Genomic DNA, 19,346 nt, shown 5'->3' on the forward strand with positions numbered 1-19,346 from the left:
ATAAACCAACTCTAATTTTTTACAATAAAAAAATATTTTCTATTTTCTTAAATGTGTTTTTGTACTTCAATGTGATTTAAAAAATATTTTTGTATATAGCGGTGAATATAAAATATTCATAAATCTGTTATAACTGTAAACATAATGATTTTAAACACTATTCCTAACTGCTTATGATAGAAGAAGAATATCTTTACTCATGTACCAACGTTAAAAGCAGCAAAATATTGTGCTAAACACTCTACTTAGATGGATGGGTGTGTACATATAAATATGCACAACGCTGTACACCTAAGTATGGCGCTCTATTTATCACTCATTGCTATGCAAATCACTTCTAGGACTAATACTATTATTATGATGTTGCTATTATTATTGCTAGACGCGGTGTGAGGACTGCCAATGTATGTACATACATATATATGTAACTGTGCCAAGTAAGCTTTGTTGTTGCAGCTGACGCTTTTGTTATTGTATGCGTAGCATTTTTTATTGCTCTTGAAGTTCTTAAAGCTATTTGTTAGAGTTTTTTTTTTCTATTTTTAGTGCTTTCAGTTGACTTTTTGTATTTACATAGTTTTGTTGTCGTTGCTGATTTTGTCGCTGTGGCTTTATTTGCTGTTTTACTCTTTTATTGCTTCATTTTCTATTCTTCCTGTTGATATTCCTTTTACAATTGCTTTCCCTACATTTTTATATATATGTGTGTGTGTGTTTGGCAGTGCCTTGTCTTTACGTTGGAAATTGTCCTAATACAGACAGCATAATGCTTTGCCTCACTTGTCGTAGCATACTTACAGGCGTGCTGTGACACAATTTGCTGCTACTTTGCATTTTAAGCTGTTTTGCTAGCGCTGTGGATTTTGCATTTGGATGGGTGTTGGTATGTGTGTGTGTGTCAAGTAATTTTAAGTGATTTTTTGTGTTGCTTTCTCTTCTTCTTCTGCTTCTAACATTTTATTAGTATTACACTGATTTCGAGAAATCAGCGTTAAATTTATTTTTCTTGGCATACTTTTTGGCGCGCAACGCATTTTTGTGAATTTCAATTGCACACTGACCGTGTTGTTTATTTTATTATTTTTATTTTTCAGTTTTATTGTTGTTCTGCTGTGCTTAGTGTAGGGTCCTGATGCTTTTGCTCCGCTGATTACCGCCGGTTTCCCTCGTTTGCTGATTTTCTTCCTCCGTGCGCCTACTTTATTTTGCATTTTTCTTATCTCTCGCATTTCCTAACACTTTTACCCGCTCATTTTCTTTGCTAACTGCTGTACTCATGTCCATTAACATGCTTCTAAGTGCTTTTGTTGAGATGGTACTTTTATTTATTCTGCCCAGTGTGGCGTGAGGACCCCTTGTCCCGACTTGTCAACGTGCTGGGTCTTAGTGTTTTCATAGTTGCGTGATTTTCTTTGATTTTCTCAGAAAATTCGCACATAATGTTTAGACGAAATTTTTTTTACATATATTTACGTGGTTTAGTTTTCAACTCATTATGATTTGTATACCTTGAACAGAGGATGTATATAAAGTTTTACACGAAGTTTGTAAAACCCAGAGGAAAGTGTCGGGCACCCTCCAACGTATGTTTCTACATTAACATATTTATATTCATATATAAGTAATCAGCATAACGAGTATGAGTGTATTTGGGTAAATCTGCCTGCCATCTCGATGTCTGCATATAGGCGAACGAATGCACTCAGTTTATAAGATAACTAACTGAAATTTTCCACACATCCATTTTACTTCAAATTGCTGCTTATTTGTCAAAACCGCCGATATCGAACTACCGTGGCATATAACTCTCATGCAAGCTGATCTATCAAAATCAAGTCTTTGTATGGCAAACTTTTATATTCGACAAGATATCTGCACGAAATTTCGCATAAATAATTTTTTGAGACACAGCTTCAATCTTCGAAAAATTTGTACAGATCGGACTACAATAACTTAAAGCTGCCATACAAACTGATCGAACAAATTCAAGTTCTTGTAGGGAAAACTTTTTCATTTGCTAAGAGATCTTCACGAAATTTGGCACAGATTATTACTTAAAACAACCACGTAATTTCCGAGAAAATTGTTTAGATCGGATCACTATAGCACCTAGCTGCCGTATAAACCGATTGATTAGGACCCAGTTGTTTTATGAAAAACTTTTATATTCGACCAAATATCTTCACGAAATTTGGCGCAGATTATTTTCTAAGACAAAGCTTAAATCTGCAAACATTTTGTGCAGATCGGACTTCCATAGCATATAGCTGTCATATAAACAGAACGATCAAAATCAAGAAAACACTCGTTTTGTACCAATTTATGCTATAAAAAATGCACCTATGAAGGGTATAAACGTTTTTTCTTGTTCCTGTTCCAACTTATTCATTCTACTTACTTGCTATGACTTAACTAACCGAATTCATTGCCAAAATGTTAGCTTTCCATAGCTGTAGTTGAGACCCTAAGAATTAGCGCAAATTTATAGCAATAACTTTGCCTAATTGCCATTGTCATTGGGCGCTATAATTTCGTTCAAGTTTCTTGTTTTAGTTCTCTCTTGTTTTTATTTACTGTTATGCCGTTGGTGCTGCTTTGGGCGTCATCAAGTGACGAGTTAATATGCCTCAAAATGTCACGTGCAACTAACTGTCGGCGCAGCGGCACACCAGCACTTGCCATAAATATGCATGCAAATGCCCACACCAACAAGAGCGGCTTAGGTACTCACGAGCAACCATAAATTGGGCGTGTCAGGCACCTAGGCTCACTCACAGCACCGACTTCTCCCCACACACACGCACACCCTTTAGGCATATGTGCATTTGTGTGTAAGTTGGACGTGCCGTGCGTACGTGGTGTGATTAAAATTTACAACATACACTTCACTTATTTGCAAAAACACTTGTGCATGTGCACACACACGCACGCACGCAAATACCATATAAGCTTGCAGTCCCCTGCAGTTAGTGAAATTGCCTTGTCAACGCAAAACTGCCTACTCTTCACATTTTGTTTATTGCAACACATACATGCTTACATGCGTGTGTGTGTGTATATATATATTAGGGCTATCATATATGCAGCAAGTATGTGTGCGTGTCCGGCTGTTGACCATGGCCATGCTGCCGCGGTCATGGATAATAGTCACCGACTGTTTTACAGCATGAGCCATAATAAATACAAAAAACAACAACATGCATAGTGTTTGTAAATGGCATTTATGTCGAAAGTGACACTGATGCCAATTTGTGTGTGCGAATGTGCCTGTATGTGTGCAGTTGCCAGCAGCCACTGGCTGTGTCGCCCTGTGAATTATGCCACGAAATTAGCCTGCAGTCAGCACAATTAGTGAAAGAATTTATCGCTCGTAATGAGAGGGGCCAAAAAAAGTCAATATAAATGGAGCAGAAAGGGTGGAGAGCGTATAATTTTTATCAATATACAGTTAATGTTGTGTTCTTTTAAGCTAGTATAAGTGTATAAACTATAAAGGTGTTAAATTAATAGTTTTGCAAAAGTATTAAAATCGATTTAAATTAAGGAGAAATTGAAAAAATATTTGAACGATATGAATAGCTAATATTTAACAAAGACAACAACAACAAAGAAGGTTGAAATTACATTAGTTAAATTACTTAAATTCGGAAATTAAAAAAAATTAACAGTTGGAAACCTCGTATCACCCTGCAATTGAGATATTCTTGTAGATTATGGAATAAAGCTTCAAAATTTGAATTTTTTAAGCATCATATTTCTAAACAGTTTAAGTTAGAGTAATATGTAGTATAGTTACCAGTTTTGTTTTCCTTAAGAATAAAAAATACTGATGCTCAAGATTTGCTTGAAACATTTACTTTTATTGTTGTTTTAGTATAAAATTCGTTTCAAATTACACAGGTCATGATTCTTTAGTTATTATGTCTGTCACATACATGTATTTCATTATCGAAAGCTAGCTCGTTTATCAAAGAATCTGAGTTCATTACTGTTAAGAGCAATAGAGTTCCAGTTAAAAGATAAATTATCGATGCACTATCGATTTGTCCATTGATATTCAATATTAATGTATAGTTTTAGTGATGGAACAAAGTACTATATGCTTTCAAACAAATTTACATGACTAGGGTTCAATTTGTAACTTCAACAATACCGAATGCGAATCAATTCATCTGCAAACTCGGAACGACTGAGAGAGATTAATATCCTAAAATTAAGGGTTATAAATTAGAGAAGAAAAAATAAATTCACCACATTCTGGATTGTTAAAATAATTCGTATTTTTTCTATAAGAAGCAACTATTTAAATTGAATCCCTATGTTATGGGGTTATCGATTAAACCCAGCGAAGTGCTTTCAAGTATCTTTAATTATATAAGTGACACATTGGCCGATATTTTCGGTAAAATGTCAACTATAAACCAGTCAACTATAGCCTAGTTCAAATATTCGGTACATAGGTTTTTTTTTTGGATTTGGACAATAGTTGGCTATAAGAAGGCATACTTTAAAGGTATCATTCGTGAAAAGTTTTATCCAGTTATATTCATTATTATATATATCTTGATTTATAAACTCGAGTGGAAAAAATCAGATGGAAATTAAAATTGTATTAAATAGGAAGTAGGCGTGGCTACAGTCCGAATTCGTCCATTTTCACCATGTAACATAAGAAAATTGTCAAAATCGGCGTTTTTAGAGAAAGAGTCGAATTTTACCAACACTTTTGGTAACTTTGGTCTGTCACAATTTGAATTTTTATCAGATCAAAAACTGGTAGTATATATGTATATTCAAAATATGCAGAAAAATTGTGATAGGGAGCGGATCATGTGACTCCGATCACTCAAGCAAATTTTAAAAATTTTGTTTAAACAAAAGCGCATTTCAAAATAAACTATCTAAGCTGATTAATCAAGAAGGGTACACTTTATAAGTTTGTATCTCAAAAACTAGGTGAGAGATCAATTTAAAATTTTAGTGTGTTATTTTTTTAAGGAACAATCTATTGAAATTTGACATAAACAATATTTCATTAAATTTCACACTCGCTGTGCCCCTCAAAACTTCATTTTGAAAAAAAAATTGCTTTCCTCAAAACAATATGAACTTTTCTATCTACCGAAAAAATACAAAAAATATATGAAAATTATTTATTAAAATATTAGAACAAAACAAGTACTCATCATATTAACGATAACCTCCAACCGTAAGTTCAAAAAATCCGAACAAAAAGAGAAAAAGAAGATTTTTTTATATACAATGGATGAAGTTTGTTAGAAAGCATATACCTTCTTTCATGTATTCAAATAAAATAACTAAAATATATACTGTATTCCAGATAAAGCTTTCATACATATTTTCTTCATTCTTGCTTTCAGATCCTGTGAAAGATTTTAGTTGTGGCGCGCTTTACTACAAAACCTTTTACTTTGATGAGGATAACAACGCGCTCTATGTGGGAGCCATGTAAGTATTATGAGAAATATATTTATGGTGCTGAAATATTTATTAAAATGCTTTAATAAGCATTAACACAATTAAGATCCATCGTAAGAAGAAATGTGATTTGTGCAGTCAGTTTTTAAAAAGAAAAAAAAAAAAACAAGCATAAATAATTTTTTGTGTCTGTGATAACGTAGACTCCCCAACAAACATTAACATTTTACATTTTCAATGATTCTGTAGTCGTGGTTCTATTAGATATAGAAAATTTGAAGCAAATTCGTTGTTCAATTTTTGTTCCGCAATGATATGCGCCAGACATACTTTTCGAGTTTTCGAGTGTACTTCGGAGCGTGTACGCACCTGGATTCGGTGGAGGGCGTTCCTAGCTAAGGAGTTGTCTCCGAACACCTTGAGAGTCAGGACAAACATTTTCGCGCGACATTTTTCTGTGAGGGGTGCAAGCCGAATATGCAGCGTTCGTTAGACCAGAGGTCGCGATTAAATTCTGTAGGAAACTCGGTAAGTCTACGACAGAGACGTTTGATATTATTAAGCAGTTTTACCCAGATGTTACTATAGCAAGAAGTGGTGTATTTCGGTCGTACTAGGCTTTTTTGGAAGCCAAAGTGAAGAATGAGCAAATCTAAAGTGAAAACGACGCTCATTGTCTTTTTTGACATCAAAGGCATCGTCCACCATTATTTTGTCCCTGCTGGACAAACCATTAACGCCAAGTTTTACGTGGAAGTTCTCAAGAGACTCAAACGGAGGGTCAATCGGGTCCAACAAGACATCACAGCCGATTGGTAGTTGCACCACGACAACGTTCTGGCTCGCACCGCTTTTCTCATGAACAGCTACCTAACCAAGGCCGGCATTCTAACGCTTCCGCACTCGCCCTACAGCCTAGATGTGGCTCCCTCAGATTTTTTTCTTTCCTTGTCTGAAAAGGCCGGTGAAAGGCAAGCATTTTGAGACGACAGAAGAGATCAAAGCTAAGATATGCACCTCTGTTCTCAGGGCTTTTCCAGAGAATGCCTTGCGTGAAGCCTTCAATGCTTGGAAATCGCGCTGGCAGCGCTGCATCGGCGCAAAAGGATCCTATTTTGAAAGTTTTGAAAGAATTGTAACGATTGGTTCAGTAAATGAAATAATAAAGAAAATAAAAGCGATTCACTCCTATTACTTTCCGGACAAACCCTGTAAATGAAGATTAAATTTCACTCGAACATAAAGCACATGACATTTTTTTTATCAATTCGGCTTGCACATAGCTGATTGGGGTTAGTCTGGATCAAATTTGATCGGATGGTACACTCTGTTTAAAATACTTATACACACTTAAATGCAATCCTGTAATTTTTATCAGTTTCTTTTGACAATATTTCTTTTTTCGGCACAAGATTCTCTAAGATCGAGTTTCGATTCAAACCTTTCTTGGCTGTGCGAACTTGGCTAGTGAAATCACATTAGTATTTCTGAATAACTTTTATTGTGAAAAATTTCTACAAAAGGTTTAAATCTCTAAATTATGTTTGCCAAAAACTAAATCACATAGTTTGAAGCAGACTCTTTCTCCTTTAAGAAAACTAATTTATCCAGTGTTTAGAAGAAACCCTCACTTTTCAAATTTTGGAACATTTAAATATACTGAAAAGGTACCTTCAGTTAAAACAGACAGTCACTCTCTACACAACCATGAATTGGTCACAAACACCTCCCACCTCCACTTACATAATTTAGCGAGCCCGGAGTGTTACCCTTTACGCGTATTTCAACCTCAATGGACACAAAATGGCGCTCACACCAACTTCCGAAAAAAATTGAAATTTGTCCATCAGCTGCGCTCCAACCCCACATTAATTTTTCAACAACGCGCTCTCCCCCCAAACCACACCCCACTCATAATCACTCGGCTCTATTGAATTATGAAATATGCGTTCGCTTTGTGTGCGAAATGTGCGCAACCTCACAAATTTTCGAACAGTTTCGAATTTCACAACAGCACGGTGTTACACGGCTGGGCTACGCTGGTCCATTGCGGCGTGTAGAAGTATTTGAAGGAAGTAATTAATTGCAGCCTAACAAGCACCAAAAGCTCGAGGCAACGAGGCGACATGGCGACGTGGCTCTGAAGTGGAACCTTGCCACAAGCAGCCAAACTAAGTGCCGCACCAACTACTACAGTACAGTTATAGTATGCAAACACACACACACGTCTCTAATATAAGGCTATAAAAACAGTATTAACAAAAACAGCAACAACTACTTCAAGTCATAAACGGATTGATAATGAGTGGAAAAATGATGGCGATTTTGCTATGGCAGCACAGTGTTTGTTGTTGCATTGTATCAATCACGGCGTGGCGCTACGGGAAACAGTTTAGTTGCGCCTGTGGGCGCTCTCATTGTTCGTGAACTGTTTTGTATGCTTGCCTAGGCGCCGTTATATTTATCGGTGCCTGTACTTAGTACAAGTGTCTAACAGAGAATCGATTGCAGCGCGACAGTGCCGCTGCGACACTTCGTTAGTTGTCAGCGGACGCTGAATAGGCTGTTTTGATTTCCGCCACTCAATTATGAATTATTAAACATAATGGATTGGATTACTTTGGAAAGTACATTCATGGCCACGCAGCTGTGGTTTTGTTATGTAATGTTTTGGTGTAATTTTAAGCGACTGGAGGTGTTTTTTAGAATTTGGGACTGAATTGGATATAGCAATATATTTTGCAAATCGATTTGATACTCTTACTCACTGCTTACTCCTTATCTATAAAATAAATATTCGACTTAAACTATTCTTCAAATATATTTCAAGGTAATAATTGGTAGTCGAAAAAGTCTTTTCGTATTTCTAATCAAACTTCAACTTATTTTTTTTTTGTATTTGTACTAATAAAAAAAATAAGTACGGATTAGGCTGACCATTTTTTGCCATTTTTCCGTAGAGACATTATTCCATCAATGTAAATCGAAAATTCGAAATTTCCATAACAGAAGCGAGCGAATCATTGTTGTGCTACACGAGCTGATACAGCATTGTCTCCGTAAATTTCACAAATTTCATTGGTGGCTCACGTCGCATTCTTTCCTTCTTTATGCAAAACTTTCAAAATATAGCGAATTTCTTTATGCTCTTTACTCATTTTTGAGCAGCTGGAACTTTTTTCCAACTTCCGCGAAATTTTTTGGTTTAATTAAGCTTAAAATCTCACCTTTCTAACAATAAATGGTATGACACAATGTGATTACTAGCGCTGGAGATATACGACTGCAACGACATCTATTGACAAAATACGAAAATACTTTTTCGACTATCATATTTTTAAATACCGAGTTGACTGCCATTAAAACGATAATAATCCGGTTTCATTGCGATTTAATAAAATAGTATATCATAAGAAAGTGGACTTCGGTCTAAAATAATGAAATCCATTATTTTTTAAATAGAGAAACTGTATCTCGCATTTTATAAGTGCGATCGTGCTACGTAATATGGCGTTAGAGAGACACAATTGCGTACCAAAAAACCCTTTCAGACAGTTTTCCGTGATTGACATGACTCAGGACGCAACAAAAGTGGACACCAGCAATGATCAAGTAGATCATGTTTACATTTTTCATCGATGAAGACAGTAAAGCAAGCAAAGGGCCAGAAATTGATTCACTTGAAAAAGTAATCGCTAAGAACTGACCAGTCTTAGCCAATTAGAGAGGAATTGTGTTCCATCAGAGCAACGCCAGACCACACATATCGATAGAGACTCGACAGAAGCTACGGGAGCGTGGTTGGGACAATCTTATGTATACGCTTTATAGTTTGGACTTCAAACCAAATGACGTTTACTTGTTCCTCTCTAAAGCAAATTACTTTGCTGATTAAAATTATGCTTCTGAAGAAGCTTGTAAAAATCGACTGCGCCAGTTTTTTATGAATATGGAGGTTCGATAAAGTGGCATTATGGAATTACCTTAACAAAGTTATCGAAAATAACGTATAATATTTTATCGAAATCGTATAATTCTCACTAATTCTAATAAATCCTCAATTGAAAGAAAAAATTATGAATTTATTTTTACTTGACCCAATCGAATGGTTCGCCCGATTTTCACCATTGCCCAGCAGACTATGCTAGGGTCTCGTACTAAAGTAAAACATACCATATATCAAAACCCCGGATCATTCTTAGTAGCCTGCTGCTAAAAATCATTAAAAATTATAAATTTCGCCGTTATCAACTGATGTTATATATGATTGTATATATGGCATATTTTATATGAGAAGAGATCTTATAGTGCCATAGATATTCCCACAAGTTCTTTATAATTTGCTAATATTAGGAACCAAGGTATAAAGAATTACATGAAAAATTTCGACTACCAAAAATGTAATGTAATTTTTTTTTGCTTTAGCAGAATAAACTATTTCACATGTTCTAGGGTAATAGTTCCAAGTTCCTTCCAGTTATATACCGGGTAGACTTGAGATTGAAATGAGATCTCTTATATTATATAGTTGTAATTGCTAGAGGTGGAAAACCAGTTTCATTGTACATGATTTTAAGCTACTTGGTATGCCTTTGGACTTCTTTCTCATCTGTCTTTTTTCTAAAATCATTAGGCCATTAATTTTCCGAAACACTGCAATAGCTTCATTGTTTCATAAGATAAATAACCAATTGTAAACTATGAGGCCGTCGACTATGATCGTTTTAAACTTTGTGTAAATTATATAAATATAATACTTGAACTATATATTGCTGAAGAGCGATAAGAAAAATGTATATTTAAAAAACTTGTAAGCCTATTTTTAATATTTCCGAACTAAAAGAGACAGAGAAGACGCTAAACATTACATAGTGAACTGAAAGAAATTTTTTTTGGATATTCCCACATTTTTGAAAAGCTTCTAGATATATAATGGCAAATAGATAATGATATAAAAATTATATAGTCAAAATATAATATATTAAAGTCTTATTCAAGTAAAACGGAAGAAAATCTTTACTTATATTCGGCAAACAATATCTTTGTCCTCTCAAGTATAGAAGTATCGATTTCTATAGTACATTTTTAATAAATTGTAAATTATACTTGGAAGATCTGCACATTTATTTCTGCCGAAACATTAAGATTTAGTGCAGCGCCAACAACACCGTGCCGCTGACTGCCCTGCGCAACTTTAACCAACTTGCAGCCATTTGTTCATCTGCTGCCACTAACATATAGTATGTAATCTTCGCTGCCTATACATATAAGACGGAGTGTATATTCAAACACGTGCAGCACCATCGTATTCTCCACCGATTTTATAGCCACTCTTTTCAATGCCAGCGACTACTTAAAGCAGAGCATCAGCGAAATGAAGATTAATGGTTGCAGTTGGGGAACAATTTAACCGCATTATGCCCTCAAGTACAAAGTATGAATGTACATAGCAAAAGAACCAAAAATTATGTAAGAAGAAGAGCAAGTAATAGGCGGGTGTGTTCGGAAGTGGAAGCACGAAACAAGTTAGAAAAGTGTGGAACGTACTCGTATATGGCATAACAACTGCGACTCCCACGCGAGCGACAAAAGGGCAAATGTGCCACAGCGGCAGCGCTTTACTTGAGAGTAGGGAACTTTCTAAAGACTGAGCTTTTTAGATTTTTTTTAGGTTTTAGGCACGTGGAAAATTTTTGATGTATAATTTTTAACGCTTTTAAAAATAATTTTTTTTATTTATTATACACTGAACTTGCCATAAAGTTTGTAATAAATGAAACGTCGGAGTATATTATATAAATTTTCAGCGTGAGGAGATGAGTCGATCCAACTAAGTCCGTCTAACTGTCTGTATATAAGCGAACTACTTCCTCTGTATTTGAGATATCACTCTGAAATTTTGCAGAAGTCTTTTTCTCTATAAGAAGCTGGTCATATGTCGGAACTGCCGATATCGGACAACTATAACATATAGCTGCCATACAAACTGAACGATCGGAATCAAGTTCGTGTATGGTAAACTTTTTAATTTGACAAGATATATTTACGAAATTGGATACAGATTATTGCCAAATGTCATTCTATAATATCTGAAAAAACTTATCAGATCGGATAACTATAGCATATACCTACCATACAAAATGAATAATCAAAATCAAGTTCCTGCATGGAAACTTCTTTATTTGAAAATAAATCATTACGAAATTGGGTTCAGATTATTCTAAGTAGCCTCGCTACAATATTTGAAGAAATTGTTCAGATCAGATAACTATAGCATATACCTGCCATACAAAATTAATAATCAGAATGAAGTCCTTGTATGAAAATCTTTTTTATTTGACAAGGTATTTGCGCGAAATTCGTCATAAGGTGTTTTCCTAAGCAACGTTATAAGATCTGAAAAAATTTTCTCAATCGGATCACTCTATCATATAGCTGTCATACAAATCGAAACGAACAAATTCAAGTTCTTGCATTGAATCTTTTTTATTTGTGAAGGGTATTCTAGCTACGGTGCAACTTAAGTTTTTTTCTTCCTTTAAATATTATTTGCAGTAATATTTCTTAATTTTTCATGGCCATATTTATTATGTAATTTAAATTAATAACGCTTGAAAATTAATTTACAATAGACCTACTTTAAAATGGCGCGAAAAATGTTTAATTTATCGGGCAAAACGCTTTCACAGCACTCACACAAGCGCACTCAGCTATTGTCTACTCGTATTTATTGTGTGCGCTAACCTTCCAGCATTTGTTAAGTGAAAAGTTGTGAATTAAAAAGTTTTCAACTTGACCGTTACTGAACCGTTTGCTCATAAATCAGTTCGGTCGGCTGGCAGCTTGCCTGGCCTATCTCGTATTGTGTGGCGCTATTGTGTATGTTGCAAGTGTGTGTGTGCGTGTGCACATAAGTGTTAATTGTTCGCTACTTGCATGTGTATGTGTGCGTTGTGCGCTTTATGCGCGCGTGAGTTATGGCATTCTGGCGCTTTTCTTCCCACTTTCGAGTATACTATAAGAGATATGCGAGTGCTTGTGTGCTCAACTTGACCGCCAGCAATAATTCTCGAAACAATACCACCAAAACTATATAATGTTGCTGACGGCCTTTGCAACTTGTACCCCGTTGCTAACTTTCGTTTGTCCTTAAACTTCCGGTTTTGGTATTTGTTGTCATTCGTTGTTTGTTGTGCATAAAATATTGCTAAGTATTTCCTTACTCTTATTGCCCCAAACAGGATGTGTGTTGAGTTAGATCAATGTTTAAGTCTGCTAATTGCTTTAATGCTTAGCAGAGGCCTTGAAATATTATTGCAAATGAGTTTTACTGCTGAAACTTGCATATACTAAAGAGCGGTGGTTACATTTGTTGTAAGGATAGCGCCCATCAACAGAAACTGAGACTGTGACAATGAAATATTTAGTGATATGTGAGGAATTTAAGTGCGGTGAATAAGTCTTTCTGTCTTTTTTTCGATAAGGGCGAATAAAAGCTTGCTTAACAAACTTGGTAATAGAAATATTCTCGAGAAAAACTCAGATTAAGGAGCAATAGACCTCAAAACATTAAAGAAAAACCACTCATCAAACTTGTAATAATATATGCTCCTTGCTATACTTAAAAATGGAGTTACCTTTAATTTAAGATACCAAAGAAGCGCCACGAACATGATATTTCTGTCAAGCCTCGATTTAATTATGAATTTTACCTAGAACCCGTTTTCATGCGATAAATAGCAATATACTTAAACCAGTCATTCTTAAGAACTCTAGCTTAACCAGAAGGAAACTCCAGTTAGCAACTTTTCGAAAACATACTTAAGAAGAAGAGGGAAAAATTTGAAAAAATTTTGTTACCCTTCAGCAAAGCAATCTGTAAAGCCTGGTGCTTATTTGTGAATCTCTTACATTAGAGTTTTTTTTTTGTTTGGTATACATAAAATGAGGAAACGATAACACTTACTTATAGGAGGCTGCAGAAAGAGTAGGCAATTAAATCCATAACGCAAATTAGTCCAGCCATGAGCTAACAGGAGGGGGTACACTAATGGGTACATTGATTGAAGGAACTTTTTCTTCTTCTTTACTGGCGTAGACACCGCTAACGTGGTTATAGCAGTTGCACGACTAAACAGGCGGACTTGGGTATCAAAGAATTTAAAAAGACATTAGCAGATGGGCAGAGATTACAATAGAGAAAAACTATCACGGAAAACGAATGTTTGGTTCTAGTGATAGTAAAACGTCACTTCATAATTTCGCCCATTGAAATCAAATCAACAATGACACTGCTGTACATAAAAATGCTTAACAGGGCTCCCACGGAAAGTAACATCATACTAGCATGAGTTATAGAGACATCAATGAAAATGAGCTAACCGATCTCCTGGCAAAAGAAGCTACAATAAGTAGTACAATATGACCAGAACCGTTCTCGCTGTGGGCCTTCACACTTTAAGAGAGCAGCTACGATAGAAAATAGGCGATTAAGCAGCCAACACGTACCTCGGCTTTGACAAGCAAGGTTGATTCTGGGAGAGTTCGAAACAAAACTGTTCAAAAATATACATATTACATATGTCGGTCACACCAAGCACAGGAGTGTTCTGCACAGATTAATCTACTGCTATTGCCCCACCGATTTGCTTTTCTTACCAAAGAGCCATAACCCCATAGGCTTAATTAAATCTACATATTTAACTTGGCTGGGTTAAACGAAGTGTTGTGATAACAGCAGAGGGCATTGTTATTTCGCCGATAGCAACTCGTAAATTCTACCTTGTGGGTCAGATGTAGTGCTTACACATTTTCCAGCATGTCTCAAGAACAACTCGAATTTGTCTTTCAAAGCAGCTTAACGGAGTCTGATCACTTTACTTAAGAGGGACAAGTGCACAAGGGAGGATCCATTTTTTCCTTGGTGCCCTGTTAAAATTTTCCTGTAGTCTTTAGAATCGTGTAGAGTATATACATATCTTTTCCCGCAGAAGTTTAGAAAAAAGTGCTTGGAAATTTAAAATATTATTTTATATAAAAACTTTTAATAAAATATTTCCACTTAATAATAATGTTAAATTTTCCTCATTTTACAGGGATCGGATATTTCGCTTGAATCTGCAGAATATAAGTCAATCAATTTGTGAGGTAAGTACACCAAAGCAATTTTCTGTTTGAAAACATTTCAAAGAATTTCAAGGAATAAAAACACGTATATAAATAATATAAAAAATGCAAGCTCAAGCAAAGTAAAGTAAAATATCATAGCAACGTTTCTGCCAAAGTGCTCCCATAGCGAGCAGCGAAACAACAACGCGCGGTGGCAGCGCTGAGCAGCTTCAGCTAAGCAAAAGCCAAAACAGGAAGTGTATCAAACGGCACGACTAAAGAAGACATTTCACTCGAAATACAAAACAAAAATAAATGAATTTCCACAAAAAGAAATTGGAAAAACACCGATACACACGCACAAACATAGGCAACTTGGACGCAGAAGTAGTAAGCGCGTCGTTAAAGAAATCGCAATAGCGATAGGGTATCCTCAATGTGAGGAGGAAGGCGGTCCGCAAAAGCCAACGAGTTCAATGGTTATTTGCAGCATATGCTTGGCTTGGTTTTCGAGTTGTTTCGCCGCAAAAGGCAACTGAAGTCGGAAATGCAAACAGAAAGTGCTGGCAACTAAGCAGCAGCCAGCAACAAAATAGCAAAACAACTGCAACTACTACAACAAAGAAAACTGCAGAAAAACATTGCAAAGTGAAAATGTCAGTAGCAGAGCAGCGTTGGTCGCCTATTTGACGCAGAGCTGTGTATTTCCTAAAAGCTCACGAAATCGATATGTCTGTCCGCTTGTAGCGCAGAGCAAGCTAAAAAGACAGGTGGATTTCACTCTCTGCTCATACATAAGTGTGCATATGTGGCTTGTCTTCTGCGTGCTTGCACTGCTTTATCGCGCGGGTAGGCAACATATGCTCTTGTGTTGTCAACAGTGCGTATACGTAACTTGTAAGATGAAGGGGAAAGTTAGCTGCTTACAGACATATGTATGTACAAACAGATGTCAATTTGGTTCGCAGATTTCTATGTATGTGTTTCTGTGTTCATGCGTGTTGCAAGGTGCACAGTTTTTTGTTGCAAGATGCTTCTTACATTGCTTATTCATTAAATACACGTTTGCTGTTGTTGTAGTTTACTGTATCAATGTGACAGCAGCCAATACTTTGCAGTTGTCGGCTTTGAAAGCAGTTATCTGTGGTTTTAAAGTGTACGAGAGTTCTCTAAATATTGCCTATGTTCGTTGCTGGTACTTACTTCGTCTTTCCTCTCGCTCAAATAAAAATAAAGGAATATTTATGACTAGACACAAATTTTGTTCAAATCTGAGGAATTGAAAGCGATTTAAAGGCAATAAATAGTTAAAAAGTCTGAAGAAATGTGTTCCAAAATGTACGTCTCTAAACATAGTGGGATGCCTTGTGAATCAGTAATGCATATTTCGAATATATTTTAGTATTTTTTTGGAATTCTGGAAACTTAGAAAAATACTACGTTTTTTGCTTCGTTTGCTTTTATTTATGTTCACATTAAAAATTCACAAAGCAATTCATTTTTCAAACCTTACAAGCCACCTTAAACAGGCTATAGGACTAACTAGTCAGAGGATTCTTTTTTTTATGCAAACAGTTTTTATGTACTGGCCTACTTACGAGGTGGCAATCGTCAGATTTTGGAGAGTAATATGCCAGTTTCTTACTACTTCGAGGTAGAAACAGTAATATCGTGTCTAAATCAAAGTTTTAGCTCAACAAATTCCAGCTCTAAACTACAATTTTTCAAACTAGTTCTATGTATAATTTATTTTGCCAACATTAAATTATTAAATAATTTTGCCGACTTTCTTTAAATGCCTCTCCTCCCATTCATGCCACAAATAAAATTTAATTTCCAAGAAAAAATCGTATTATGTGAAAACAAGAGTAATCTCGATCAAGGCTTCAAGCAACAAACTAACTTTATAATGTTGCATAAGCATAATGCTTTTATGTGCATGTGTGTGTGTAAAGAAAAATTCAAATATTCAATAAATACTTTCCTTTATTCAAATCGTGCTACAATTTCTACCAAACACACACACACACACAACTATACACAGCTGAATTAACTGCCATGCATAGTGGCACGTTCCGGCAATGCGCACCAGCAAAAGCAACAATTGAAAAATGCTAAACAACAATTTATGAAAAAAACAACAACAACAAAGCAGCTAAAATAACAAGCGTGTGACCAAACAAAAAAAAAAATCGTTTGAAAGAGCATCGACTGCGCTAATACAAGGATAAACTAATATAGAATGTGTGTGTGTACATAAAGTGAAATGGTTGCATAAAGCGATTGGTAAAAGCTTCGAACGCTATTGAATGCGCCGCCATTTAAAATGTCATTTGGTATTTTGCTCACGTTACACGCTTGTTTATTTAATTCGATTTTTTGTTGGCGCTACCCGCAACCCTGACCCCCAAATTTCTAAAGGCAATGCGGCGCAGCAGCAAAGCAACAAACGAAAATCATTGCTGTGTTCTTCTTTAGCGCGGCAGTTAGGTATGTGGGCGTTCGGGGCGAGCCAGCCACCCGACTTGTGCTCAGCGATACCAGACACTAGCGGCAGCGTATTGAATACAAAATTGCAAATCGAAATTTTTCTGTGCAGGCTTCCAAGTATACATATATATATTTATATATTTGTGTAGGTATTTTTGAAATGTGTACTACATTTTTGCAATGAATATGCATTTTCGCCTGTATTTGTAGCACACTTTGGTCGCTTTTTATTTATTCTTGTTGCTTTTCCTTACTTTAATTGTATGTGTGCCGGTGAAAAGTCGCTTTGGAAATGCCATTTATTGCTCATGCTACGTGCATACATTTTCTATATTTGTTGTTGTTATTGTTCATTTTTCGTTCGGCACGTTTTTAAAAATTTTATTATGCAAGCAAGAAAATTGATTTTGTTTCGGTGACTAAACGGAAAAATAAAAGTAAAATAATTATTCAGTGTTGGCAATGATGGCAAGTTCTGCGAGTTGAGTAAAATTAGCAAATATTAAGGCAGGTGTTTGGAAAAAAAAATAATGTTATGCCATATTTTGAGTTGAGAGAAGGCCAGCTGAATTATTATATATTTTATTACGCCACTTTCTTATAGACTAAAGATATAAATTGTTTCCTTAGGAGGAGATATAAATATATTTTCAAGATTCTAATTGGCCGTTGAGGTCTTGAAATCGAACACCTCTAAGAAATGTGGACCTTTAAGAAAGTTTCTTTTTTTTAATGTAGAGATCTCTCTCTCTCAATAATTGCCCCCTTTCTCCTTCAGAATGAGGCACACATTTCTCATTTGAGTGACCCCAGCCTATCTAAATAGGTAGGTAGGTAGTGTGGCTGTTCGATGACGCAATAAGGCCTTCAGAACGCCTATTGCAATATCACCGGAACTAATATTCCCTCACTCTAGCTATTGTCTCCTCTATGAACCCTCCCGTGGCTCTGATGAAGTTCATCAGTAAAAGAAGTTTTATTTTTTCAACCTCTGAAACGTCGTCCACAAACCCTTGACCGACAGTTCCGGTTATTGTTCGGTACAGAGAATCGCATTCGCATAGAAGATATTTTATAGGCTCCTTTGTTTTTACCGACATTGTATTGTGCACGTAGTCTTCTAGCATGTCAATTAGACAGTGATCTGTAGTGAGCACCCCTACTAGAGTTCTTATATCATTCCTTTTGAATTTTAATAGTCGGCGTGTGCAGCCCGTTTAAAACTCAAGGATTGACTCCACCCAGACTCAACTAAGTTTATAACATGTTCGTCGACTAAATATTTACAAGTGGACGGAGGAATATATATTCACTCTTTATCGGAGTCTAATTGTAGGGTGGTGCCGGTTCTAACTATTTTATCTGTTTCACAATTAGCATATCACTATGCCTTGGAACTCATTGTAGGTTTTTCGTGAAATATGATGTTATATCCACTAAGAGATTAAGGCATTATTTGATTATCTTTGACGAAACCTTAAGAGATCCGTATATACTATATATACAAGTATATTAATATGAAGATACTATTTTGAAATTTCGTCTCATCGATCGGTTTAAGATGAATTAAATTAACACACATTTATTTGGCAATATGTCTGTTGATAAATGACATTCTCAAATAATTGTTTTTTGTTTTTCAAAATAACAATTGTACAGAAGATATACATAAATCTAATAATTAAAACAAAAATCACTTACCGACCAATTAATGCTGATAAAACCGGTCAAAAGCTGAAATTTTAAAGAATACAATTCATGAACACATGTCACATATGCAATTTAAAATTATACATATGTAACCTGGTCTACGAAAAGGGGGCTTAGGTGTCAAAAAAAGGAGAACAATTAATGAGATAACGAGAAACTGACGATTATTTTTAACAGCTTTTCCCAGAAAACTAGTTTTCGCACGTTAGCCCCCTTTTCGTAGACCAGGTCACATATATGTTTTCTAAAGTTAATTGTTATTATTTAATTATAATTACTATAGCGTTGGAGCTTTCGTAAAAGAATTTTTTAATTTTTTAATTAATTTTTTAGTAAAATATGTACTTGATAAATATTACAATGTTCCTGCTTAGATATATATAAGATTTTTTAAAAATTTTTGAATAAGATATTTTAAATATTGGACAATCTTTGTCTTCCAAGCCAAAAGCATTACTTTTAAATTGTGCAAATCACCTTTGACACGTTCGCTTAGCTAGAATATGTTCACCGTAAGCTTCTATCAAAATATGCAAACTTTTATATAAAGGTTTTCTCACATTAATTTAATCAAGAAGAAATATCAGCAAATATACTCC

At 35.4% G+C, this 19,346-nt stretch overlaps 1 protein-coding gene across 2 annotated transcripts in view; it reads left to right on the plus strand.

Moving 5' to 3' along the window:
- LOC120772083 (semaphorin-2A-like) overlaps positions 1–19,346 on the plus strand; it is a 258,240-nt gene that overhangs the window by 194,452 nt on the left and 44,442 nt on the right. For both annotated transcript variants that reach the window (XM_040100480.1, XM_040100482.1), the window contains exons 3-4: positions 5,382–5,469; positions 14,535–14,586. In XM_040100480.1, the coding sequence (XP_039956414.1) occupies positions 5,382–5,469; positions 14,535–14,586 (140 nt within the window). The remainder of the gene's footprint in view (positions 1–5,381; positions 5,470–14,534; positions 14,587–19,346) is intronic.

Source organism: Bactrocera tryoni, chromosome 3 (assembly GCF_016617805.1).
Source record: "Bactrocera tryoni isolate S06 chromosome 3, CSIRO_BtryS06_freeze2, whole genome shotgun sequence".
NCBI lineage: Eukaryota > Metazoa > Arthropoda > Insecta > Diptera > Tephritidae > Bactrocera > Bactrocera tryoni.